This window comes from Embiotoca jacksoni, unplaced genomic scaffold (assembly GCF_022577435.1).
Source record: "Embiotoca jacksoni isolate LCO1_2020_lvr unplaced genomic scaffold, fEmbJac1.0.p SCAF_27, whole genome shotgun sequence".
Taxonomy (NCBI): domain Eukaryota; kingdom Metazoa; phylum Chordata; class Actinopteri; family Embiotocidae; genus Embiotoca; species Embiotoca jacksoni.
This window is the reverse complement of record NW_027185378.1, coordinates 1,473,302-1,498,868: the sequence shown is the minus strand read 5'-3', so window position 1 is coordinate 1,498,868 and position 25,567 is coordinate 1,473,302. Positions and strand designations below refer to the sequence as shown.

The window sequence follows — 25,567 nt, the reverse complement described above, 5'->3', positions numbered from 1 at the left end:
TCAGTTCAGCATCTGTGGAGGGGAACGCCTCCCTGTTACAATATGATGACGAGGGGAGGAGTCACAGAGGTGTCATGTGTTGTCATCCTCGTTTCATTTGTTGAGGTCGGTCTCCGCCTACTGGAGTTAAAAATACTGTCGATGGCTTCAGTGTGACGCTGAATCCTTTTTAGGGCCCGAGCAACGAGCATCGGTGCGAAAGCCCTATTGTTTTTCGTAAAAATGTTCTTAGTCGTTTGTCGTTAGACGTTCTTCTCCTTACATAAAGTGATTTGCCTTTTTGGAGGCTTTATCATATTCAAAAACTCATGAAAGTGGATACACATATGTCTCCCGGCGAAAAATTTCATATTCTAGTGGGCGCGGCCAAATGGCTTGAGAGTGCCCCCTAAAGAGATGCCCCGGCGGCCACATTTACCTAAATTCACGAAATCCGGTGGACACGTGTATCACACCTAGACGCACAAAAAAGTTACATTGCACTATTACATCAACTCGACAGGAAGTCCACCATTTTCAATTTAGTTGCCATTTTGGGCGATTCTTACACGTTGTACTTTGTCTAACTCCTCCCAGGGATTTTGTCGCATCGACTTGAATTTAGGTTCTATGGACAGATAACATGTCTGGGATTAAATCTTCTTAAAATAATTCGTTTTTGTCGATGTGTGTGCCCGTAGCGTGGTGGCCATTTTGAGCGTCTCGCCATGAAACTACGAGTTGCTTTAAATCTTATGTACATGGACCGACCTTCTCCAAACATCACAGGTATGATAACAGCCCCGCCCTGAAGACCCTTGTGTGGTAATATTCGCTCATAGTCATAGCGCCCCCTGTTGGCCAGTGGAAATGACACTTTTCATACTTTCACGTTCTACATCGAACTGGTTGATCACATGAAGGTAAAGTCGGGTCACAATAACCTAAACATGTAGTTGATGATATCTTGAGACATTCGTTCGACTTTGTCAATGGGCGTCGCCGTGACGATGCGGCAAAGTTGGATGTCTCGCCGTAACACAGGAAGTTGATGTTTAAGGTCAACGGATGCTTGAAACCTCACGAAACGTGTCACATACATCCGGCGTGGTGAGACAATACATCTGATATGTGTTTTGCGAGTGGGCGTGGCCAAACGGCTCGCCAGTGCCCCCTGTTGGAGACAGGAAACGAGACAAAAATAGCAACTTTAAACGGGGATACGGGGTACCCTCGCGCGCTGCACGTCAGGGAGATGGCTTCGGGGAGGCGGCGCGCGGGAGTGCGAGGGCCCATACATCACTGCTTGCAGTTTTAATTTTTATTGGAATTCACTGGCTGATAATTATTTCACTCCAGTGTATGACTGTTGTTTCATTTCAGCCTGTTTAACAGTATGATTGTCCGGCTTGTATTGCTGCAGACGTAGGTGAAGACACGCTTGAGTCCTTCCACTGCGATTCTCTCTGGACCTGTGCAGTGAAGCTGTGATTCCACCGACTGCGCCCACAGTTGTCACCTGTTAAAATGTATTGATATCAAACATGTCGCATCCTCGTGTCCCCGGTAGTACACCCACCAAGTTTGAAGCAGATGTGACGAACGGTTGTGGAGATATGTGAAGGACATAAATAAGCGTAATTAGACAGACATTCCTTTCATTTTATATAGTCTACGTACAGATTGATAAGACTTGGATGTAGAAGAGCAAACATGACTATAAATAGAACATTTGAAGTGGTTAGCAGAACATCTGCTTGTTCTTCCTCTAACAGACGTTTAACAGTGAGCTGATCTTTTTGTATTTAAATTTTTTTATCAACAACAGAAACAGTAACAAGTGAAGAGAAGCGAGCAAGTTTATTTAAACAGGGGCCATTCAGTGGGCTTCACATAGAAAAGCAGACAGGAATATACACATATAAGATACAATAAATATGATGGGAAAAAAAACAGTGCAAGGTGGATTCAATAGTCATCAAAAATGTTTGTTGTTTGTGAAGCAGTTTGAAGCTGTAGCTTTGAAAAATGTTGCGTAAATAAATGTATTATTAGTCATTATTTTTTGTCTATAACCCGACATAACTGCACAGTTGGCGATAAACCGCTACAGGTGGGATGTGTTGTGTATCATGTGGTTTGTGAACCACACAGAACAGGAAATTAGCAATTTTAGAGACAGTTGTCCTGACTGACTGTTCATCTATTAAGCAGCATTGAAAGAAGTATTCAGGTCCTTTACTTCAGTAAAAGTAGGAGCAAAACACTGTGAAAAGTTCTGCCTTCAAAACTTAAGTAAAAGTTTATCCACAAAATGTACTTAGAGTATCAAAAGTAAAAGTATTTATTGTGCAGTTAAATGCTTCCTGTCAGTGTTTTAACATTATTTTATTCATGAGCTCAGACTTTGTGACATTTTCCAGCTGATCCAAGTCGGTTTTAAATAGTTTATTTATCTTAAAATGTTAAAAACATTTCTCAAATTATATTCAAATGTAACAGCCATTTCCCTCTCTCGGCTTTAGTTCTGGTTTCTGAGAGTTTCTTAGCGCTGAAATCTCCGTAGTCGTGATGTTGTTTGTGTGTTGTTGTGAACTCGGTGAGCGTCATCGTTCCTCCTGGCAGCTGTTTGTACCAGAACATCTGGAAGTTGGTAGCACCCTCAGTCATCCTCATCTTCCAACAGTGAGGTCTGAGTGACGTCATTCCCATCAATTACACCGGTGTGTTTTAACAGCAGAGGTCACAACAGGCAAAATACAGCTTTTTAATCTCATTACTTCCATTTTGAATACAAAATGATAATATTCATGTTTTATTTCTGCAGAAACTGTCAGTTTTCTTTTGTAGATGGACTTTCTACTGTTGCTATTTGATTTTAACTGTATACTAAGAACAAGGCTGACTTCATAGTGTCATGTTTTATCTGAAGCTGAACAGATGCTGGTTTTAACTCTCTGAGCCGTTCAACACAATCTGTGTTTGGCACTTAAATCAGTTCTGAAATACTTACTCTTGACACAGTGGTTTATTTGCAGCTCTGGTACAGTTCAGTCCAGTAGGTGGCACCGTTGTCTCACTTTTTGCTCAGAAACAGAGCGGTCAGGGAACTCCTAAATTTATTCTCTGCCTCCTTATTGAAACAAACAAATGAGAAGAAATCCTTCATCAGCTTCCATTTAAATATACTTCTGTCCTCCGGTGGTTTTAAACTTCACCTTGTTCTTCTTCCTCTGCGGTTCCTGTACGTCCCAGCAGACCAGCAGATCGTGTCCGATGAAATATTAATCCTGAAAGCTGCGGTTTGGTTTCACAGACGTCTTACAAGTATACACAGTTCAGGGATATGCGAGATTTCACACACTAATATTGAACTAAACGGCTGCTGAGTCTTCAGAAAACCACTCAACTGTAAAATCTGTCTCAGAAATCATCGTTGTTTCTGTTCACTTTAGATCCAGATGTAGAAAAATGCTAATTTATTTGACTATAAGAGAAAAAAAAAAAATCATGTTTTCGTGATGAGAACTTATTCACCTTAAATTTTTAAATCCTGCGAGAGCCACAAAAAAAGTTTAAAAAAAATTAGGCAAATAAATGTATTTTATTGTGTTTTAATTGTACATCAAACTGACCCTTTAACATTGTGAGCGTGACCAGTGAGTCAATGAGGAGTCCTTCAGGTGAACGTGTTGAAGCCAGTCTTATTATGCAGAGGGATGCCATCCGCTCCTCTGAACTCCTCCGCGATGTCATCGAACGTGCGGCCTCTCGTCTCCGGGAGGCGGAGCCACGTGAAGGCGAAGGCGACCAGAGCCACGGCCATGAAGAGGAGGTAGACGTACGCACCGCAGAGTTTCTGAGAGAGAGCGAAAGATGTAGAAGAAGGAGGAGGAGGAAAACGGCCCCCATTAACTGTTCATTTAATAACTTATTAAATTATTTCAACCGGATTTGAAAAGATTTAGGAAAATATTTATCAACAAGATTTGTGTGTTTTACTCTGCGTACAGTATATATAACAGACTGGGCAGATTTATAACCTTTGCCGTGTCTCGAAGGTGTAAGTGAGCTAACAAAAGCAAACAAGAAACCTCCTCCAGAGTTCCCCCTGAAGTCGAACTCGCTCACACAGCGTGCAGGCCGAGTAACGCACCAGTAACGGAGGGAAGAGCAGCGCCAGGACGAACTTCCCGCCCCAGTTGAGCATGCTGGTGAAGGCCATGGCGATGGGTCTGCCAGGCTGGTCGAAGAGCTCAGCAGCGATGAACCAGGAGATGGGGCCGGGGCCCAGCTCGTAGGCCGAGATCAGGCAGAAGACCAGCAGGACCTGCAGGCTCCGCAGCTCCGGGACCAGGTGCTATATGGAGGAGGCACCGGTTAAGTCAGTTTTGTTACGGTTTTAGCCATATTTAGAAAAGTGTAGAGAATGACAGGGCGTGTTTTTTTTTTTTTTTTTAAATTTAAATCGCATCTCCAATTCAGTTTAGATGTGAAAAAAATGTAACCAGAAAAATCCAGTGTTTCCCTTCTATTGGGACCGACTGCCCCTCAAATCAAAACTTTGCATACGGCTGGACGTTGTGTGAAACTGAAGGGCTTTTAATTTGAAAAGTCGCGGAGTAACTTCGATCTCTCACTCACTCAGTGATAGACGCTCTGCATAGCTCCGTCCTCTGTTATTTACCTAATTCGTGAGCAGCCGTTTGTTTCCAGCTCAGTGTAAGAGTCTCTGCTGTGTTTGTGTCCTCTGATCTCTGTGTGTCACTCAAGGCGGAGAGTGACTGTCTATCTGTAGAACAGTTTACAGCCTTTTTTTTTTTTTTTTTTTTTTTTTTTTTTTTAATATCATATTCATCGTAAAAGGCTGAGCTGATCTCACCAAGACAGAATCCACAATGGTCATGAGTAAGTTGCACACCGCGATGGAGATGAAACCCGTCAGCAGCAGCTTCCTCCTCCCGGCCTTCTCCATCAGGAAGAACTGCAGAGCAAAAAAACAACACAGCGGTGACTCTGCTCACATTTCATCCCCCCACCTCTGTGAATTAAATGCAACACCATCCTATCGTGGTTAAAGCTGGAGCAGCGATTTTAGATTTTGTACTCACTGCTACTAAAGTGAAGGTCACGTTGACAGCGCCAACACCCAGAGTCAGATATTTGGCCTGGTCGAACTTGGTCTGGAACATTCTGGTAGAATAGTTGATTATCTGGAGGAAATAGGGCAGATTTTATTTCAGTTTAGTGGGTTACTGGGTCATCTGTCTGTGGTTTTGAGGAGTGGAGGCGTTGTACTGTGTCTGAATCTGAGTGGGAGCTCGAGAGAAGCACTGAGGTTGAATTATTTATTGAAGAAATACCGCAGAGCTGCAGTATTATTAAGAATTTACGTTTTTTGGCCAACTATTTTTTTTTTACGACTGACTGCGTTGAATCCAGAGAGCTGGCTTCCCAGGTTGACGATGAGGACGATGATGATGGGCTGCCTGTATCTGCGTTTCCTGAAGAACTCGCGGATGATGACGCCGCTCTGAGTGTGGGCAGCCTCTTCTTTCATCTCCTCCAGCTCGGCCAACACCTTGTCGGCTCGGCCTCTCAGCCTCAGCAGGGCTGCAGGGGGGCAAAACAGTGTCGTCTTTTAAGTCGAAGTTTAAACAACGTGCAGTTTAATTAGACACACACGGAGTCGGACCCACCAGTTTCCGCCTTGCCCTCCTCCCCCCGGTTGATGAGCAGGTATCGAGGGCTCTCCGGGCAGAAAGGCAGAACCAGGTACTGGATCAGGGCCGGGATCACAGACAGGGACAGCATCATGGCCCAGTGATGCTCCGTGCCCAGCGCTGTCTCCAGACCGGCCACCTGCACCAAACAGATGCAGAGCATCACCAACTAAGTATATTTACTTAAGTACTTCATCCCCTTCCTAGCCAGTACAAAACGTCCAAATTTGTTGATTTTAAATCTGAATTCTTCTGATAAACTGAAGGATTAAATATTCCTTTATGTGCTGAGAAAATTTTCCTCCTTCATTGAAAAAATATGTCTTGGGTAAATACGAGGCATTACCGTAGTTTAAATTAACCAACAGTATAGAGTAGTTAAACTTAACTATAGCAGCAAAATGCACATTAATGCAGCAGTAATATTAATTCCCAAACATGACAAAGTATTTTCTGCAGAGTTAGTACTTTAAGTACATTTTGCTGATAATATGTACATACTTTTCCTGAAGTAAGATTTTAAATACAGGACTTTAACTTTAATAGTGAAGTTTTTCCCTGTATTTTTTTTTTACTTTTACTTAAAAAAAGGACCTGAAAAATTGTTCCAACACTGGCAATAAATATGTCCCTTTTGAATTTCTGGTGTCGGGGTTTTGGCCATCGTTCTCATTCCTAAATCAAACACAGCCGTTCGACATAATAAACGACATGTTGAATCACATGTTTTAAAGACCTAACTTCACTTGACACCCTCATATATAACTGGCCTTTATATCACTTCCTGGGTGTGTCCCAGGAAGTGATATAACTCCGCCCCTTTTTGGCCTGCAGTGCTTCTTTTTCCCTTCAAACCACCACAACAAAGAGAGAAGCTCTAAGTAAATATCAACCTTCAATCTCATCTGTTATTTCATTTGGTTATTATTTCATTTAATGTATGTTTCATGTTTGGTTAAATGTCTGAATTATGACTTTAAAGAGTTGGATTTAACACAACAGAAGCTAAATAAACAAAAACAATACCTCAATATAAACAAATGTGTCCATTCAGAGAGGAAAATGAAAAAGGTGTTTGAGAGTCAAGTATCAAATCGAACAAATCATCTCAGGATACGCGTAAAAATCCTCATTAAGAACAGATGAATTGAAGTCAAACAGTTCCTTGTCCAGAACCACACAGTTCCTAAAAATCTTTATGTATGGAAGATGGTCGGCTTCGTCCATTTTTGCTCTCTGACCCAAATCCAGTTTGGAGAGAATAAACCCAACCATCCAACCTCACCATTCCCACCAGGATGCCCGTGGCGAAGGACACCTGGTTGAGGGTGGCGAAGGCCCCCCTTAGGTCGGTGGGTGACACCTCCTGGATGTAGAGCGGGTTGAGACTCATCACCAGACCGCAGAACAGCCCGAACACCAGCCGGCCCAGGATCAGAACCTCGAAGGACTCGCTGGCTTTGGAAGCGCACATCATGCAGGTTCCGGCCACAGAGAGACAATTCACGATCAGGATGGAGTTACGCCTGCAGGGGGCGGGGCCAACAAGCACATGACAGAAGCAGTGATGGAGGACCTATAAAAAATAACGTTTCATATGCAGCACTATATACCTGCCGTAAGAATCTGCCAGGTATTTGACTCCCAGCGAGCCCAGCAGAGCTCCGAAGTCCTTAATGCTGACGGAGAGCGACCACAGCAGAGTCAGGCTGTGATCGGGCATCGACTGGTTGTGTCTGGATCTCCAGGTGTGGTTGAAAAACTGCTCGATGATCTGAACAGCAAGAGTCAAGAGAGACCATCTGCATCAGTAAACGCTTAAGTTTTACTGGGTTGTTGGTTGTATTTGCTCCTTTTTTGTTCCATAGGTTTATGCTAAAACTCTACTATTGGTGTTGCACATCAGGCTGGTGTTTCAGGGGATGATTCACTTTTTTCAATGTTTTATTGGTGCTCTGCAGGATTTGTGTTTGTTCCCTTCTGCTTAACTGATATATATGCTTGATGTAGACCTTTTATGGAATATCAGCCAGACTACAAGCCCTAGTGTGCGGTTTATTTAAAAAAAAATTTCAGATGTATCTTAATTTACACTTACTTTCCTATAATTTATAAATCCCCTTTTAAAGCTAAAAAGATTTATTCGTGGAAAAAGGCAAGAACACTGAAAATACTGTAAATTCAGGAGAGTCTGTATTATGAACTGTAACAGTGCTTCTATCTGTATTCATTTCATGTCATATTTTCCCTGCAGCTCCCTTCGGTCCCACTCACCTTGGCCGGAGCGTTGACGTTGCCGGTGTGGTATCCGATCTGCAGGGAACCGAGCACCGCTGCCAGGATGGAGGTCAGGAGCGTGGTGGTCAGATGGCTCTTTGGCAGAGACGGACTTGAGGTGAGTGTCATTGCTTTAATTTCAACAGTTGTTCTGGATTACTCATTTAAAAAACGTGGTGGTTTGATTTCAGTAAAAATACGTTCCTGAAAATGTTTCATAATAACAGCCTTTTAGGAAATGAAGCACTGGAAGGCTTTTAACTTGAAAGGATACAGGAAGTAGTGAGTTTGTGTTAACCCCAGACAGTATATAAAAGTGGACGTAGCTTCTGGGTCCATTGCGGAAGTGCCTTAAGCTGCAATACCACCGAGTGCCAGTGACTAGAGGTTGGCTCCATAGACTCCCATTCAACTTCTCCCATCAAATACAAAGTCAAGAAAATGTCTCTACCAGTTATTTTGGTGTTGTTAGTTAAGTTTTCTGGCGGTCCATCTGAAAATATATGTTTTTGTGGGCGTGTCTGTTTGATTGACAGGCCTGTGGTGCAGGTTACAGTTATCGGTCGGCGGGACGTAGTAACATCGGATCCACCGCTTGCTCCTCCCCCAGCTCGTCCAAATATGGTCACTTCCTGCTCCAAAATAACAAGATGGTGATGGCCAAAATGACATTACAATGTAACTTGTACGAGTCATATTTAAGTATCATTTAGACTTTTTGCCTTAACGGCAGGCAGTTTTTTTTGCTGCGCAACAAAAATAACGTAATCTAAAGTAAAATTAGCTGCAATTTCAGTCATGCAAATTTTTTTTTAAATACTCTCAATTTAATGTTATGCAGCTCAGTAACCAACCTCGCAGACTCCTCGTGTTTCTCTCAACATATTCGATCCTGTGACTGTTTGTAAAGCTCCAGGTTTCCTGGAACTGCAGTATTTTCACACATTGGCAACATGTCCAGAGTTTTAATCACCAGGAGTGTGAACCATTCTGTGAGTTCTGTTCAGACATTTGTAAAAAATAGTTGAACACAAACAAACCTCCTGAGGCGCCATTTGTCAGGCTGAGTCAGCGTTTCCGTCAGTCGGGATGGAGGTGCATTTATTTTCTTCTGATTTTATTCTCTGAGAATCAACGAAGCCGTACAGAATACATAAACATGTGTTTTTGTAGGATTAATTTAACACACATTCTTTTACAGACTGCAAATGAGAGACTTTTTTGTTACACACATATATGTTTTGCTCTTGGTGTTTTTTTTAAATATGATTTATCAGTTTTTTCCCCAGCTGCATCACATGAAAACTAACTTTAGTATATATAAATATAATGTATATAAAAATATTGCTCCATGAACATCATTTTTTATGCACACTCACCTGTATTGTGTAGTGAAGCTGGTTTTGTCCAGAAGTATAAATAGAGAGCGGAAAACCTTCACAGGCAGCGCGCACAGTCCAGACTTTATGTCCTCATCTGAATATTAATTTAAAATCCTCACTGCTGCTGAGTGTCCGTTGATCCCGTCTGCATCGCTGAGGTTCAGATATGACTGTATGTGTTTAAACTCCACACACACACACACACACACACACACACTGTGCACCAGTGAGTCCGGTGATGAAGTCTCACCCGGCTGCTGAATTTGGGGCCGACCTGTCATAATAGCAGCCGCGGGCCTCTTCTGGTTCTCTGAGTCCGGACTGACTCAGGATCTGTTCACCTGCTGCAGCCGAACGCAGACTTAGATCCAGAAACATCAGAACTGATCCCAGTTCGCCGCTGAACAGCAACCTGTTTGCATTTGGAGCACCGAGCAGGCATCTCAGCGACGACACCACCACGTGCTTCAGCTGCGTGTGCGTGCGTGCGTGCGTGTGTGTTTTATAACATTGTTTGTATCCTGTACTGAAAATTTGTCCTTGTCCTTTACATGTGTTTCTAGAAGCTCAGGAGAAATAGATCCATGTCGAACAGTGCATCTCTTAACTTGCCCAAGCCCTCATATGATTCCCCCACCAGATGAGGAGACTCTACCACTGACCATGACATGAGAAAATAACAAAACAAAAAAAAAGGGTTTTGTTTTCACTTTGAACCATTCAAGTTTTGTGAGAGACTGAAAAAAAAGCTTTAAAAATCTGTTAAATAACAAACTTTGTTGTCTTATTTGAACAAATGTCTGAGTGATGCATCGTCGTCATGACATTCTCCTCCGTTCTCTGCAGAGTTTTCCAAACAGACCGTGTCCTCTGGTTGATGGGAACCTGGTCGGCACTTTTCTTCTGATACTCCTCCTACATGCGAGTAGAACATGATACCTGGTACTAGTTGTTATGATCCTGTATGTTGAAACATAAATCTGTGTTCTTGTCCCTGTTTGGGAGGATTAGACTAAAATAGTTGAAGTCCAATGACGGGAAATCACACTTCAAACCTCTGAAATTAATTATCATAGAGCAGATTTTCTGTTTTTGGAGAAATTGAATCATAGAGAGAAACAACAACAACAGCAGCATTTATTGAAAGACGCTCTGAAAAAGCAACACCCACAAACTACTGTGACAAATATTGAATTTTGCTTGAGTTATACTCATACTTTGCTATCAAGACGGGGACAAACGGAGCATTCAGGGTTGAAGCCATCTTGACTTGATGTTTGCTTGTTTGTATAATCTGGAATTTCAAGTTTATAATAGTCATCGTAATTATCTGTGTTTATGGTTATGTATGCTTGTGTTTAGTAGTGGTGTAATGAAACTGAGTCCCTTTACTCAAGTACAAATTTGAAGTATTTGTACTTTAGTTGAGTATTTCCATTTTATGTAACTTTATAATTCGACTTTACTACATGCCAGAAATCTTTTCCTCCTCTACATCGGTCTGACAACTTTAATTACTTTTAAGATGGTTTTTAATCTCCTTCCTGTCCAGTGAAAACCATGTATCTCCAAATTAGGGGATTTTAAATTATAATTTTTCTGATAGACTGAAGGATCGGATGTTTCTTTTACTTTTAAAGCTCAATACAGTTTTTAAAACCCTCTTTAATTTGCCGAGAAATGTTTTTCTGAACTTGTTGACTTTTTAGAGATACGTTGTTCTTACGGAACAGAAACAACCAATTAATAATGATTTTACAGATTGTGATGCATTACAGTAGATTAAACTAACTAGCAGGATATAAAGTACTTAAAATAACCACCAATTGAAATAACTACAGCAAAAAAAATGCACATTAAACATCAGTTATATAACAACAAAATACTGACAGGAGCTTTTACTTTTGACACTTTAAAAGAAGAAACTTGAGTACATTTAATGTCAAGAAATTACTTTTAAACTTGAAAGGTGACTTCAACTTTTATCAAACTCATCCTCTGGTAGATTATCTGTACTTTTACTTAAGTGTTGCCTTCAGGTACTTTATACTCCACTACTTTCTGGACCTGCAGTAGTCTCTGTATGTCTGTCTATATCTACATCTATCTATATATATATATATATATATATATATATATGTATTCCATCGAGGAAACGTGAACTCTTCCTCATATTTTCCACGAATGAAGTCATACTCTTCTCAATCTCATTAGTCCATCGCTTCGTTTTGAGCCGTCCTCATTGGTTCGTCCTGTTTCCTCACACGGATCAGTGAAGTTTAATCCGATCCATTCTTATTGGACGACTGTTGTGCGTTTTGTTCTCCGTTTCTGTTGCTTGTTTGCATGTTGGAATTTGGCACGTGTGTCTCCATGTATAGGCTGCATACTGTATGGGGACATCAGGCATTTCCACTATTAAAATTCAGAGAATAACTCGTTCTTCCAGATGAAATCACACACACCTGCTTCTTAAGCGAATCCAAAAGGCCAGCGAGTGCTTTTCCTTCAGAGATACACGAGCCAAATAATTTTAAAAAAAGAAAGATGAACTTAATCATAACGACGCGCAGGGAAACATTCCTCAGCCAAACCACATCATTTGTGCATGAAAATAATCTTTATCATAAAACTAAAGTAGAATATGTAGAAATAAATATTAAGTGGCCCCTGTGGCCCCGAGGTGATGAAAAACAGATAATTTTAATCCTGCACTGACTCACGGCCTAGACACTTTGAGTTGGAGACAAAAAAAAACATGTGAACGTCAATAAAACGTTATACTTTAAAACAAAAACAGCTTCATCTTTAAAACCTTTATTAAACTGCGTAAATTATTGAAAGCTTTCCAAACGCCTCATAGATGTCATATTTTAGATGTTATATTTTTTCTTTTCTTTTTTTAATTCTCTCTTTATTGGGAACAATTTCCATCTCATAAAATTTTTTTGATACAGTAATTAACTCTTTTAAATTTGGGTAAACACTGATCTCATTTACAGCACTTTTGATCAGCCAATTAGCTGGCTGAAGATAAAAGTATGAAAGAAAACTTAATATGAGAGATAAAAACAAGAACAGGATGTTATTAATATAACCTGTTAGCATCTGTAGAGATGAACCAGTACTCCATTTTTTCTTATGAAGTCTAAGATATTATTGACGACATAATCAATACAGTTTTTCCTAATTCTATTGAATTGTGGAGAAAGTCATCTTTTCTATTACATATATGTTTTGTCATCACTCATCTCCACCTCAGGTTCCTTTTGTCTTGAACCATTTTCGAGCAATAGCTTTCTTTCTTGCAATTGGCATTAATCTTGGTAGACCTTTTTTTTTTTAATTGTCCTCAATTGCCTTAAATGGAAACAGTAACTCCACCTTCAGTATTTTCTCCGTACATTTTATTTAGCTCTGTTTGTTCCACATAATTTTCCAACTCCATGTATCTTCATATTTTTTCTGTGCCAGTGTTTTAAAGAATCTTTTTAAGTCTTTTTCCACCCGTATTTGCTCCAAGTTGTAAATCGAGTGGTTTTCCACTGCTGCTCATTGATTTCCTACTCTGATACCACGACATTCACTTCTTTCTCACACTTCTCCTTCAAATATAAAATCCTGTGTATAATTTAGAAATGAACTTCCTGCCTAAGTTTGATTTATATGCCGAAGTGATATATTTTCAGACTTTCCTGAACTGAACTGTAGTTTACCACGTCTTCTACCTGCCCTGTGTTTACATTAACATCTTTACCGTCAGTAGAAATCCGCCCATTAAACCACTTTAATGTGACTTTATTCACCAGCGATCGTTATAATCGTTCAGAGCGGAGCAGAAAGAAAAGTTGTCGTCGGCGAGTAAAATGCATCATCCACCTGCAAAGCTCTGCTCCTGCAGCTGACTTCTTAATCAGCGTGTGGATACGCTGTCTGGAGCATGACCTTTGACCCCGCTGCCCCGGCCTCCTCCTAGCAGGCGACCCCGTGACCCCCTGGTGCTCCGGCAGCTGGGCAGGTGCTGCTGCAGGCTTCAGAGGGCATCGGGCACAAATGGTGATCCCCCCCCCCCCCGCCGGTAATTTTGGGCTATCACACGGGCTAATGGCCGCCGCTAAATTACCTGTAATGGTGGTTTTGATCTGTTTCTAAGTGTTTCAATGCACATGGAGGTGTGAAAAAACAAACACAAAAAAACCACACACAGATTTACTCGTCACTGGAAAAACATGTGGGGGAATAAGTTCTCCATCTGATCCCCGTTCATGAAGATGAAACTTTAGATCCTCATAACTGGATGATCTCACGCGTTTGTTTATTTGTTTATAATCATGGCTTATTATTCTTTGTTTCTTCTAAAAAGTTGGAAAAGTGCGACCTCACACAGCACCTGTACTGCCCACACGTCACGTTCAAGACCCGAATTCTTGCCTTCACCTACGAAACCCCTCCGGCAGCCCGCCCACCCTCCACCGTGCCTCCAACAAAGGAGAAAACACACACGCACACACATCCCGAAGCAGCTGCGTCATTATAAAACTCTTTTGAACTTCACACTGGAAGTCAAATGCCACATGTGTCAGTACAAGACAGATGTACTGCAGCTGCCTGTTGGCTCCCATTTCATCCGTGATACCAACCCCACCTCTACCCCCAACAGCCCTCCCCCTCCACCTCCCATCATGCAACTGACAACATCCGCACCTTTGAAGTCTCATCACTAAATCAGAGCATCTCGCAAATCAGAGTGCGTCTTTGTAGTCGACATTAAAATATCGAGATGGTTAATTTCACTTAACTATCCACTTTTTGTCATTTTTAATGTTGTGAAATAATGGAAAGTCTTTTTACTTTTTATACTTTTACCAGCAGGGAACAACCCACAGGTTGAAAATGTGTCAGTGAAATTAAGAAAAGACATGAAACTCTCTTTAAAAACATTTATTGTCAGTTGAGGATATTCAGTCGGCTCTGTTCGTGTGTGCGTGTGTGTGTGTGTGTGTGTGTGTGAACTCTTACATGGATAACGGGGTCAGTGTGAACTTGCAAGCTGCAGTGAACCATCCTCACCAGTAGGGGTCAGTATTAAACTCCTTCTCTGCAGCCAGAGAGCGAGACCAGGATCACTTCTATCTTACTGTTTTTAGCTTTATTATCAATCTTTTAAAATACTTTAAATTGTTTGTAGTGAAGCCAACTTGTGAGTGAAAACAGTGGAATACTTGCAGAATTATGGACCGCAGCTTTATACTGTGTGCACTTTAATTTTCTTTATATGAGAAAAGTGACATTTTGGCTCTCTAGTCACCAAATTCAACTCTTTAGTGAGTCTGTTTTATTTGTACAAAGTAAGAAATATCTGCTTTGTTTGTTTCTCAGTTTTTCTGCAGATGTTTTTCTCGTTAAGCCTGTTTTAAATTTATGCCACGACATGAACAACCCAAAAAAGGCCAATTCAACCCAACATGCGCCTCTTAAACTCTCTCATTTTATCAGGTTAGATTCCTTTTCTTTTTCTATTCTTCACTTTGTTTGACTCAGGTTCAAATATTTCAGGAATTTCAGCCTGCAGTACGTTACAGCAAGCAGCACCTCAAACCACGTCATTTACATCCAAACACAACACGTCTCGGATCTGATTTCTGCAGCTATGAATATGAAATATTAGCAAAACATTTTAGTCATCTCTATTCACTGTACCGTCCCTCCATCGTGATGTGCAGAGATTTTGAGCCTGTTAGTTTCTTTTAGATCTTATGTTTGATCTGCAGCGTCTGGAAACACTTCAGTGTGTTCAAACCTGGACTGAAACGTTCAGATTAGACGCCACTGGATGTTTGAGTGTAGTGAATTCAGCAGGAGATACTGCACACATTCTTCACTCTGATAAGGACAGCAATCGTAAAACACCGAGCTGAAGTAGTAAAATAACCTGAAATAAACTGTCGTCAGAGCCGATCAGCTTCAGTCTGCTCTAAATACTTCAGTGTTGTGAGTCAGCCTAATGTTGGACACGATGCAAACACACAGAAACTTGAAGTGACAGTGAAGTGAGTGAACAGCAACATGACATGAAATTTAGTAAAAACAAACAAAAGGTTATTGTACATATTTACAACATGAGCCTTTTTTTTCTTCTTCATCTTGGGAAATACAACAAAATACATTCAGATCACACCAGCCAAGTCGCTGTTCTCCAATTTTAAAACTCAATTGTTTCCAAATGTTAGGAAGATGTTTTTATTCTTTCTTTTTTTTTTACATTCCCAAACTCATTCCGAAGTGTTTCTGTAGTTAATCACACACCCTGCAGTGTCTTACAGAAGGTGGCGAAGCGCCAACATGCATTTATGTGTGAAGTGTTTCACAGACTGAGACTGACATCAGCTGACAAATATTGTATTTACATACACAAAATGTACTCTGATATTATTGGGGAGGCTCCAGTACTTATTTTAGGAGGTGGCGTTTGTAATAGTCACATCTCGCTGACAGTAAACGGGACGATATTAACGAGAGTAAACATCCACTTACTGGTCGGGTTGAGTCATCTGTAGCACCTGTTTTTCCTGGTACCATTACGAATGTTTAAAAGTCGTCTGTTCTGGAAATATAAAATCCCCTCCAGGGGGTCAGAGGTTTGCTCATGTTAGTGGATTTTATCGTGGCAAACACGAAAAAAATTCATGAAGAAATTCAAAATCTTTCACTGTTTTTCAGGTTTGTGTAGAAAATAAAAACGAACATTATCTCAACTTGTAACGTGATGTAAAATATACCCAAGAATTGTAAACCAGCAGCCTTTTTACACCGTTTGAACTGAAAGCTGCATTAATTAAAATGTATATAGATTAGATATAAATCCAAAGTATTTTAAAATAAATCACTGTCACTCCAGAAAGAGTTTCTTTAAAAGAGGTCTCATTAAACTTGAACCATCAGTAACAAGCTGGTGAATTTTAGGAGATTAAGGACCGGGCATGTTTTTGGGGGTGGAGACCAAAAATGGAGCTAAAACGAGAGTGATTTTTAGACATCTGTAAGGAAGCAACTAACAACTGTGAGGCAACATTTCAGGGTTTTCCGTAGCTCGTCCCCTTTATTTACTCAAAAACTAATCAATGCAGCTTTTATACTGCGTGTGAAAATGTCTCCCCCTGTTGGGCGCTACAGTGTAAAGTTGCATTAGTCTACCTCCAGTGTTGAGGGGCTGCATGACTGTAACTGTACTTAGTTTTTAATTCTCTCCATCTAATTGGCTTTTTGATGTTTTTTCTTTGTCTACTTCATTTAAAAAACGATTTTTTTTTTTTTTTTTAATTTTTTTTTTAGCACAAACTTTTTTCAAAAAGTAAAATAAAGCAGGAAAAAACTGAAAACTTGAAGGCATTTTTTTGCAGACTGTTGACAACAACACAACACGGCTTTTTTTTTTTTTTTGCATGTTCACATTTGTTTAAATTGGTCTACACTGACACAGCTCTCTCTTTTTCGTGAGCTGACACCAGTCTGTGTGCTGCTGTATGTAACAGGGGGCCCTTTTAAGTTGAATTTATAACGTGTATTAGTGCCTGTTCTTGTTATCTGAGGACCGAACGGATCACAACAGCAGCCTAAACACACGGGGAGATGCTCTTCCGTCTCTTTACAATTATATTCTCATTCTTACCAAGAAACTTTCAGTCACTTCAAGAAGGAAAAAAAAAACAAACACGTAAAAACAGATAAAATGTCAAACATAGGGAGGAGAAAGTGCAAATATTTTGGCGCCGCTTCGTTTTCTTTTCTTGTTTTTTTCTGTTCGCTTTTTTCTTCTTTCTTTTTTTTTTTTTTAAACTCGATCTGCTCCATCTTTCTCTTTCCTGTCAGCAAGCGTACAGATGCCTTCCCTCTGTGCCCTCTGCTCTCGTCTCAGCTTCTCGATCCGTCTTGTCTCACACCAGACGACCTACTGGGAGACAGAACGACAGACAGACAGACGGACGGAAGACAGAATGAAAACGGGTTCATTTGTTTGTTTCAACAGACGAACGCTCACAATTTGAATAATGCATGCAACAAAATCTAATACATGTAAAAAAATTTTTTAAAAAAGCCGATGCGTGACCGTCTCCATGTGGAGAGCAGATCCGTCCTCTGAAGCTAATGTAACTATTGCTTCGTGTCTCACAGCAGATTTTTTAGAACCAAATTAAGTGTTTTATTTAATCGATTTGGACTTCTCTCTGAGGTTTTCTACATCTGAATTTTTTTTGTAACCGTGTCCCTGTTTTTTCTTTCCATGCTGTCTGCTTTCTTAATCCTTTTATTTTCTTTTAAGTAAAAGATCAGGATGAGGAAGAGTAACATTTCCTGCAGCTTCCCACCACACACCGTCCATGTGCTGACATTATGTGATGACGAAGCGATAACTCTCTGAAGTCGTGTTGCAGATGCGCTGAATCTGCATGACAGTGTGCTGCACACGGGATAGACTGCTCGCTCATCAATCAGAGGAGGAGGAGGAGGAGGAAGAAGAGGAGGAGGAGAGGCCTGGGAGAAAGGGAGATGGGTAAAGAGCTGAGATTGCTTACAGATGGCTGTCAGAGGTGAGCCGGTCAGGCTGTGTGTGTGTGTGTGTGTGTGTGTGTGTGTGTGTGTGTGTGTGTGTGTGTAAGTGTAAGTGTAACTGTGTGTGTTTGCATCCACCTATTTTTATTTGTGTGTTTTGGATGAAGGTGCATCGTTGTGTATTCAGAACAGGGTTGTGTTTTTTTGCAGTGTTGTGCAACTGGCAGGGTTGTGTGTGTGTGTGTGTGTGTGTGTGTGTGTGTGTGTGTGTGTGTGTGTGTGTGTGTGTGCATGCAGGTGCGCTCTCTGTCAGCTCTGCTCATGTTAGCAGTGAAACACACATCCAGCTGATTTCACTCTTGGAGCTCCTGCAGACGCTGCGTTCACTCTAAAGTCTTCAGACGTTAACTCGATCCATCCGTCGCTCCATAAATCACCGGTTACCTTTCGCAGGAGTAAATCCTGCTCTGGATGTTTTCACCTTTACTTTAAGTGGATAAAATAAAATATTATAGCCGCCTAATTTCACCGTGAGTAGCAGCATACAGCCGACTACTGTTTGCAGTTTAAGATTTGACACTTTTATGTAAATAAATGTCGATTTATCCCCAAGATCCCAACAAAATATATAATAATATATGATAAAACCTCTCTGCACGAGTGGTTTACATGACTTTTAATACAAATTTGAACAAAAGAATTCAGCTACACACTAACCTTGACTTAGAGATATTTTATCGTAAATTTTATCGTTGTAACAAAATCTGACACGAGGGTGCTCCTAAAATGTAAAAAAAAAAAAGAAGAAAAGAGTTCATCCGGCATTGAGTCAATTTTGATACTGACGTTTGTTATGGACAAATTTTGTTTTTTGGGGGGATCGATCAGGGAAAAAACTGTCGTTTTGAAGCCTCATTTCGGCCATCGCCATCTTGCTAGTTCAGAGTCAGAAGTGAGCATATTTGAAGGAGCTGAGGAGGAGCCAGTGGTGGATCTGATTGGGACAATTCCCCGCCCACCTATAACTGAAACCTGAAACAGGCACACCCCCAAAACACACACCACTCTGAGACCAAATATTTAATTAATGACGGATTATTTTCAGATGGACCGCCAGAAAACTAATAAGGAGTGACTTTAGCTAACAACAGAGATAACTGGTGGAGACATTTATTTAGTTTGTATTTGATGAGAGAAGTTGAATGGGAGTCTATGGAACCGCAGGCTTTTTGGAGCCAACCTCTAGTGGCACTCGGTGGTATTGCAGCTGAAGCAATTTCTTTTTTTCCTTTTTTATTTTCTTCTTTTTTTTTTAAACCTGGAAGCTATGTCCACTTTTATATATAGTCTGGGTTACAAACACAATTTACCAGTGGATATGACCAACTAACTGACATCATTGGACAACCAATTGCACAAAAATACTTTAATTATTATTAGATTAATTGAGGTAATATTCATGGAGAACATTTGGATTTTTTTTAATTTTTTTTTTTGAAGATTTGAATTTTGAGATATTTTAGATGCAGACCAGCTGACTTGGCTGCAGTTTTTTCAGCAGTATTTTTTCAGTAGTAGTATTCAGTGTCAGCGTTAGTACGACTGCATCTGTATACCTGTGCAGCACCACAATATTTCCCAACACCACTCTCCAGCCCAGATAAGAGTCTCTGTATGGAGCCGAGCGACAGCAGCGCTGATGAATCGCCTCTGTAATTACTCGGCTCCAGACCAGCTGCCACCCCCCCCCACCACCCCCTCCGCCCCACCTCCAAGTCACAGAGGACACTGTCTGAGCCATTAACAACACAAAGCTGCCCGGCCTCTCCGCGGACACCTTGGCCCCACTTGTGATAAAGAACTGAAAGCAGATCCCGTCTGCCGGTGAATCGCCTCGCCTCACCTGGGACCCGCCGAGAAAGGCGCCTGGCTGGAGAGCTGGGAATCATCGTACCTGTGCATGAGTTTCCTGTGGCTACCTCATCACCTGGAGTTACAGGTAATGATGTCGCGGCCCCTCACTGATGACCTGTCAGTCCTGGTGTCAGGCTGATGTCACAGGAATTAAAGCACAGCGCTGCGGAGTAATTGCGGCTGGCTCTGAGAGGACGGGACTCTGGACTCTCTAATGGTCCTGCAGCTCCGGTGCCAGGCCGGCCCAATAATGCCCTCCTTTCATTCCCGCCTGACACAGCCAGGACAAACAGGAGGGGAAGACAGGAGAGCGGAGAAGCCTGACGCTGCTTCATGCTGCTTGTGTTTTTTCAGAAGCCGTCTGAAACTTGCAAAAACACAAAAACAAGCAAATCCTCATACTTGCAATGCTGAAACCTTCAGATGATCTCAAACCAATAAATGATCTGGTGTTTGGTTAGTGAAATACTTTTTATTTATTTATCATCTAATCAAGCTGCCTTCAAAAAGCAGCTTTTGTTCAAACGATCCTCTGTCTCGCCTCGTGTTGTTGTTGAATTTAAATATTCGGGGTTTTTTTTGTTGGTTTCTTTTTCATATTTTTAACATTTCGTTGGTTTTTTTTTTATTTGTGAAGCACTTTGTGACTTTGTTTGTGTTAAAAGCGCAATATTTAATCCACTTTACTTACTAATCGTTTCTTCATTCTCAGTTGATGCGTCCTGCAAACTAAAACCTGTGCAGCAGCCTCTCTCGCTACATCCTCTAATACATTATAATTGTCTCTTGCGTGTGCGAGCATTCGTACGTGCACGCCCGCATGTGTTTGCACTTATTCAACAGTGTGTTTACGTCTTTTTGAATAGAATTACGACTTTTTGAAAAGAACATGGTGAACCTTCCTGCCAAAGTGTCGAGTCTAACAATGAGATATTTCTGTGTTTTGTTGAACGGAAACGAGACGAACTGCCCGATGTCATGGGACTGGAGGGACTGCGGGAGAACGTCGCCGCCCCGGGCTTCGTCCGTAACGAGGTTTCCAGGCTCCTCGGAGGATGGATGCCACTCTCCGCAGCACCTCGGCTCTCACACAAGGTACTCAGATGTTTCCTTCGCTGCTGCCAGCATGTCAGCATGAGCATGTCATCGTGTAGATTCCTCCAGCCAAAAAGCACGTACAGTAAACTGTAAATATGTCCAACAACACTCCGGTGACGGAGCGGAGCTGCGACGGGGCACGATGAGATTTAAGGCCTGGCAGACGCAGCTCGACTTAAAGAGATCCAGGCCGTTAACGCACAGTGAGGCATACCTGAACGACGCGGCTGTCGATCTCCGTCAGGCAGAACGGAGCCACATGTTCGTACAGATGCGGCCTCTCCTCTCCTCACTACACACCTCACTCCCTCCACCGTCGTCAACAGAAGGAGCCTTATAAAGCTGTCAGGCCCGTTACCTCCAGCTCTTAAGCAGGAAGGTGATAGATTCGGGAACGAGCGGCCGAGCCCTCCTCCTCCAGCGCCGGCGCTGTTTATCCTGGCAGCCGGGCCCCGGGTCCGAGCCGCCTGACGTTATGCCCTCTCGGAGCCACCGTTCTCCCGGCGCTGCCGGGCCGAGCCAGCGTAAACACATGACCTCAGAGCTATGTGGCGCTGAAGCGGCCAGCGGGGGCCAGAGTCAGCAGCAGCACCGAGGGGAGCAATAATCAGTCAGAGAGGGGAATCCTGACGGGGAGTACGAGGAGGAGAGAGAGAGGGACGGAAAACCGGCTGAAAGAAAGACCATCAGCGAATCGATCATAAATCATTGCTGCTGCTGTGTCAGTGTCTTCGAGCAGGACACGATGTCAAAAAGACGACTGATCGGCACCAAAGATAGGCACCGAGTCTTTTTTTTAACGGTTGTCGGACGGAGGTCGCGACAAGCTGAACGGAGCAGATCAACAGGGCAGGAAGTCCGACAGAGGAAAATAAAAATAATCCCGTTAATTTTCAAAATAAAACACCCATCTGCAGACTCCCATCGAAGTCTCAGATTATAACGAGCAGATTTTGCTTTTGTGTGTGTGTGCGTGTTAATGGATTACACAATAAGCCAGCTGCAGTGCTCGGAGCCAGAGGCGGGGTTAGCGGAAGCATTAGTTTGCCTTACTGAACAAATTTGTCCCTTGCCTTGTCCCTTGATTGCTGCTTGTCGTTGAGCTTCCTGCAGAGGAGAAGAACAAAACATAATTTCACACAGCAAAGAATTTATTTTAAATATATCAGAGTTTTTAAGCTGTGAGTGACAGGTGGGCGGAGCCAGGCTAGAGTGGAGCAGCGCGGGCTTTAAAAACTGTTGTGTATAACTGTTGAAGATGAGCTCCTCCTACCAGAGTCCTGACTTTACTCAACGACCGACGTGTTCTCATTTCCAGGGCGTCAAATAATAAAGTTTTATCAGAGCAGTTTGCTTCTCGAAGTTACAAACAACGCAGTTATGGTTCGGAAAAGATCCGGGTTTCGATGACTTTACAGAAATCCAAGCATACTTTCCCACGTTTGTTCTTCGTCTCATGACCTTTTCCGAACAACCTCGTCACGACATCAGTTAAAACGCCCTGGGAACGAGAACCGTCTACCACAACTCTACCGGCCCCATCTCCACCTTCCTGTTTTCCCCCTCGTCCCGTCTTACCCTCCTTGCTGACGCCCAGGCAGCCTTTCAGCTCCTGCAGGGAGATGGCCCGGTCCTTGTTCAGGTCGCAGTAGTCGGTGAACTTGCGGGCGCATTTCTTGGGTTTGGCTTTCTTCTTCAGGTACCGCTTGAAAGGTTTCAGCTCCTTCTTGTTGATGTCGTGGCTGCCGTTGTTGTCCAGCTGGGCGAAGTACCAGTGCACCACCCGCTCCTCCAGAGTGTGACTGGGGTCAGGCTCTACGAACCTGGGGAACGTCGGAGGGACAGAAATGACTCAAAAACAGATGAAGGAAATGTACATATTTCTTGATTTAAGGCCAAAAATAACTGACAGATGTCACATTAGATGTCATCTAGCAGTTAAACTATTTTCAAATCAATCTTAGACAAAGAAAATCTCAGTGTACGTTTACATAGGGCTTCGTGTGGACAGATTTATTCCATGTCCATCTGTTTATTCAATTTTAGCACTGATTGGAAGTGAACAGTAAACCTTAACGTGTCCATGTCAGAGAAAAATATATAAACATAAATAAACAATTCTCTAAGTAAAAAACAAAACTAGTGCTGTGATCCAGATGTTCTACTTGTGTACTAAAACTCACTATTTTGAGTGCGTAAGTACAGAAACATTCAGTGCACTACAAGCACCAGGATGAGGCACTCAGAACGGTCCAAAAAAAGAAATGTGAAACTCTGGACAACATCTTGGTTTCGTAGAGGAAGGGGCTGGACCATAAAGGATTTTCAAATTAAGGCGTCTGAGGAAGCTGCAGCTGGGTTTTTTTCATTATAGAAGAATCCGTGTGTTTGTCGAGTGTGTTAAACAGATGGCATGGAAATACGTTGATTTCAAGGTAAAATAATTAAAGCTGCAGATATTTTGGCGGGTGATGTGTTCACATGATGAGGTCATTTCCTGTCAGTGCAGAACGGCAGTGTGCGATTTAACATTCCTGCACTACAACAAGTAAGAGCCCTATTTGTTAGTGTACTAAGGAAAATGTGTCGTTTAGAGCACGAGGTGTAACACTTACCTCCCGCCACCAGAGGGGGCTGGTGAGTTTATGGCCTGCACCATGTCTGTGGTGAGGGCATCTAACAAGCTCGTAATGAATTCCACTTTCTTTCCCTCCGGGCAGCCTGGGACGAATCAAAGACAAAAAAATACACCAGAATTACCTTCCACAACTAATTTGAGCCATTACGGCGCAGAGCCTCTTAAAGCCGCCTAAAGACAGCAGCGGAGCGGCGTGACGGACGTCAAACGTCTGTTGTGACCCACTGGATTATCGTGAATATGTTTCCGTTCGAGGTGAAACGCATAGTTTGGCCGTTTTGTAAGAGGCACATGGCGAGAGGTGGGACAGAAGTGTGCTGTGATGAGAGCGCTTTGTTGAGCGCTGCAGACCTGTTAACTTTTATGACACAATTCTGAACACCTTGGGTAGCTCTTTTTAATTGCCCAGATGTATGGTTTTAATAGCACGCTAAACCAGTGCAAATTTTTCCCTCCTAATTGTGTGTCTTAAAGGGAAACTTCAAACGCAGCTGCGCAGTAAACTAATCTTCTCATTCTGCCATTTTTTTTTTTCAGTCTCTTCATTTTTCTCTGCAGCTTTCCTCCCTCCTCCTCCTCCTCCTCCTTTTTTTCTCTTTCTCTTTCTCCTCCTCAACCTCTTCCTCCTCTTCCTTACGCCGCTCTCATCTTTTTCTTTCCTTTTTGTGCTGGCTCAGGTCGTTCTGTGGGAGGTGGTCCGCTGCCCCCGCCAGGTGAATCCAATTAGCATTTCCGACAACAGGACGAGCTCGAAGAAGCACTGCCTTGCTGTGCCTTAATCCAAGTGTTAAATTGGGGTGTTATGAAGCGTTGTGTTGTCCTCAGCCTATGTGGGAAGGTGTCGAGGACACAGCGTGATGCGCGACCTCTGGGAGCGTCGAACTTTAAAATACATCAAATCTGCTGTTGTTGTTTCAGGTGTAGACAGAAAGAGGCTGCAGTGATTTGTGACTACTGCTGCATTCAAATGCTGTCGTATTTACCATGTACACGAGGAGAGTCCATTTGAACGGGGCCCTCTTGTGGAATTTTCTTTAAGCCTCGAGTTCACGAGTCGGGACGTGTTTGTTTACAGAAAGGTCAGAGGTCATGGAAGTTCATGTTTGGTTGGATGTTGAGCTAATATATTGTAGTTTTAGTCATGTAGAGTTTATCTTCATAACTTAGATAACAGCCCTACATCTGAGGAAAATGTTGATCTTCCCAAAGGCCTCATCTTTTCCCTCTGTGTCTTTGCATTTCCTGCATTACGTTACCCCCCCACCCCATTAGCTTGATAAATTGCGTACCAGCCTCATGTGGGAGTGGACGATGCCATCATTTACCTGCTGCAACGAGCTCAGTCTCACCTGGATGGAACCGGTGACTCTGTGAGAATCACTTTCTTTGATTTCTCCAGTGCATTTAACACCATCCAACCACTGCTACTGAGTGAGAAGCTGCGGGTGGTGGGGGTGGACGTGCCCACCGTCTCCTGGATCAATAACTACCTGACAGGCAGACCACAGTTTGTCCGTCTGGGCAGTGTGCTGTCTGATCCGGTGGTCAGTGGTATTGGAGCTCCTCAGGGAACTGTTCTGTCCCCCTTCCTGTTCACCTTATACACCACTGACTTCCAGTACAACTCAGAGTCCTGCCATCTGCAGAAGTTCTCTGATGACTCTGCAGTGGTCGGATGTATAAGGGATGGATGGGAGGATGAGTACAGGGCAGTAGTGGAGGACTTTGTGGAGTGGGCGGGAAGGAATCACCTGCTCCTGAACGTGGCCAAGACCAGAGAGATGGTGGTCGACTTCAGGAGGAAGATGACGGCTCCACAACCGCTGAGAGTTCTGGGAGAGGAGGTGGACATGGTTGAGGAGTACAAGTACCTCGGTGTCTCCATGGACAACAGACTGACCTGGAAGACCAACATCAACGCTGTCTATAAGAAGGGGATGAGTCGACTCTTTTTCTTGAGGAAACTTCGATCCTTCAATGTGTGCAGCAAGATGTTGGAGATGTTC

At 42.5% G+C, this 25,567-nt stretch overlaps 2 protein-coding genes across 5 annotated transcripts in view; both read right to left on the bottom strand.

Moving 5' to 3' along the window:
- Positions 1-3,658: 3,658 nt before the first annotated feature.
- On the bottom strand, positions 3,659-9,034 carry LOC138205049 (solute carrier family 2, facilitated glucose transporter member 1). The gene is made up of 10 exons (XM_069160698.1): positions 9,020-9,034; positions 7,977-8,075; positions 7,316-7,476; positions 6,988-7,228; positions 5,679-5,841; positions 5,408-5,592; positions 5,091-5,192; positions 4,862-4,963; positions 4,136-4,339; positions 3,659-3,838 (listed from the first exon to the last, which is right to left on the bottom strand). Exons 1-10 carry the CDS (start codon positions 9,032-9,034, stop codon positions 3,659-3,661), a joined length of 1,452 nt encoding a protein of 483 aa, XP_069016799.1.
- Positions 9,035-15,235: 6,201 nt separating this feature from the next.
- The window catches only part of smoc1 (SPARC related modular calcium binding 1), a 44,139-nt gene continuing 33,807 nt past the window's right edge, over positions 15,236-25,567 (bottom strand). For 2 of the 4 annotated variants that reach the window (XM_069160694.1, XM_069160697.1), the window contains exons 11-14: positions 23,539-23,644; positions 22,502-22,746; positions 21,997-22,030; positions 15,236-17,312 (exon numbers count right to left, since the gene is read on the bottom strand). In XM_069160694.1, coding sequence (XP_069016795.1) covers positions 17,273-17,312; positions 21,997-22,030; positions 22,502-22,746; positions 23,539-23,644 — 425 coding nt within the window. In that variant the 3' untranslated portion in view covers positions 15,236-17,272. Of the gene's footprint in view, positions 17,313-21,976; positions 22,031-22,501; positions 22,747-23,538; positions 23,645-25,567 lie in introns of all 4 variants that reach the window. The other 2 variants (XM_069160695.1, XM_069160696.1) reach the window with 2 other exon arrangements.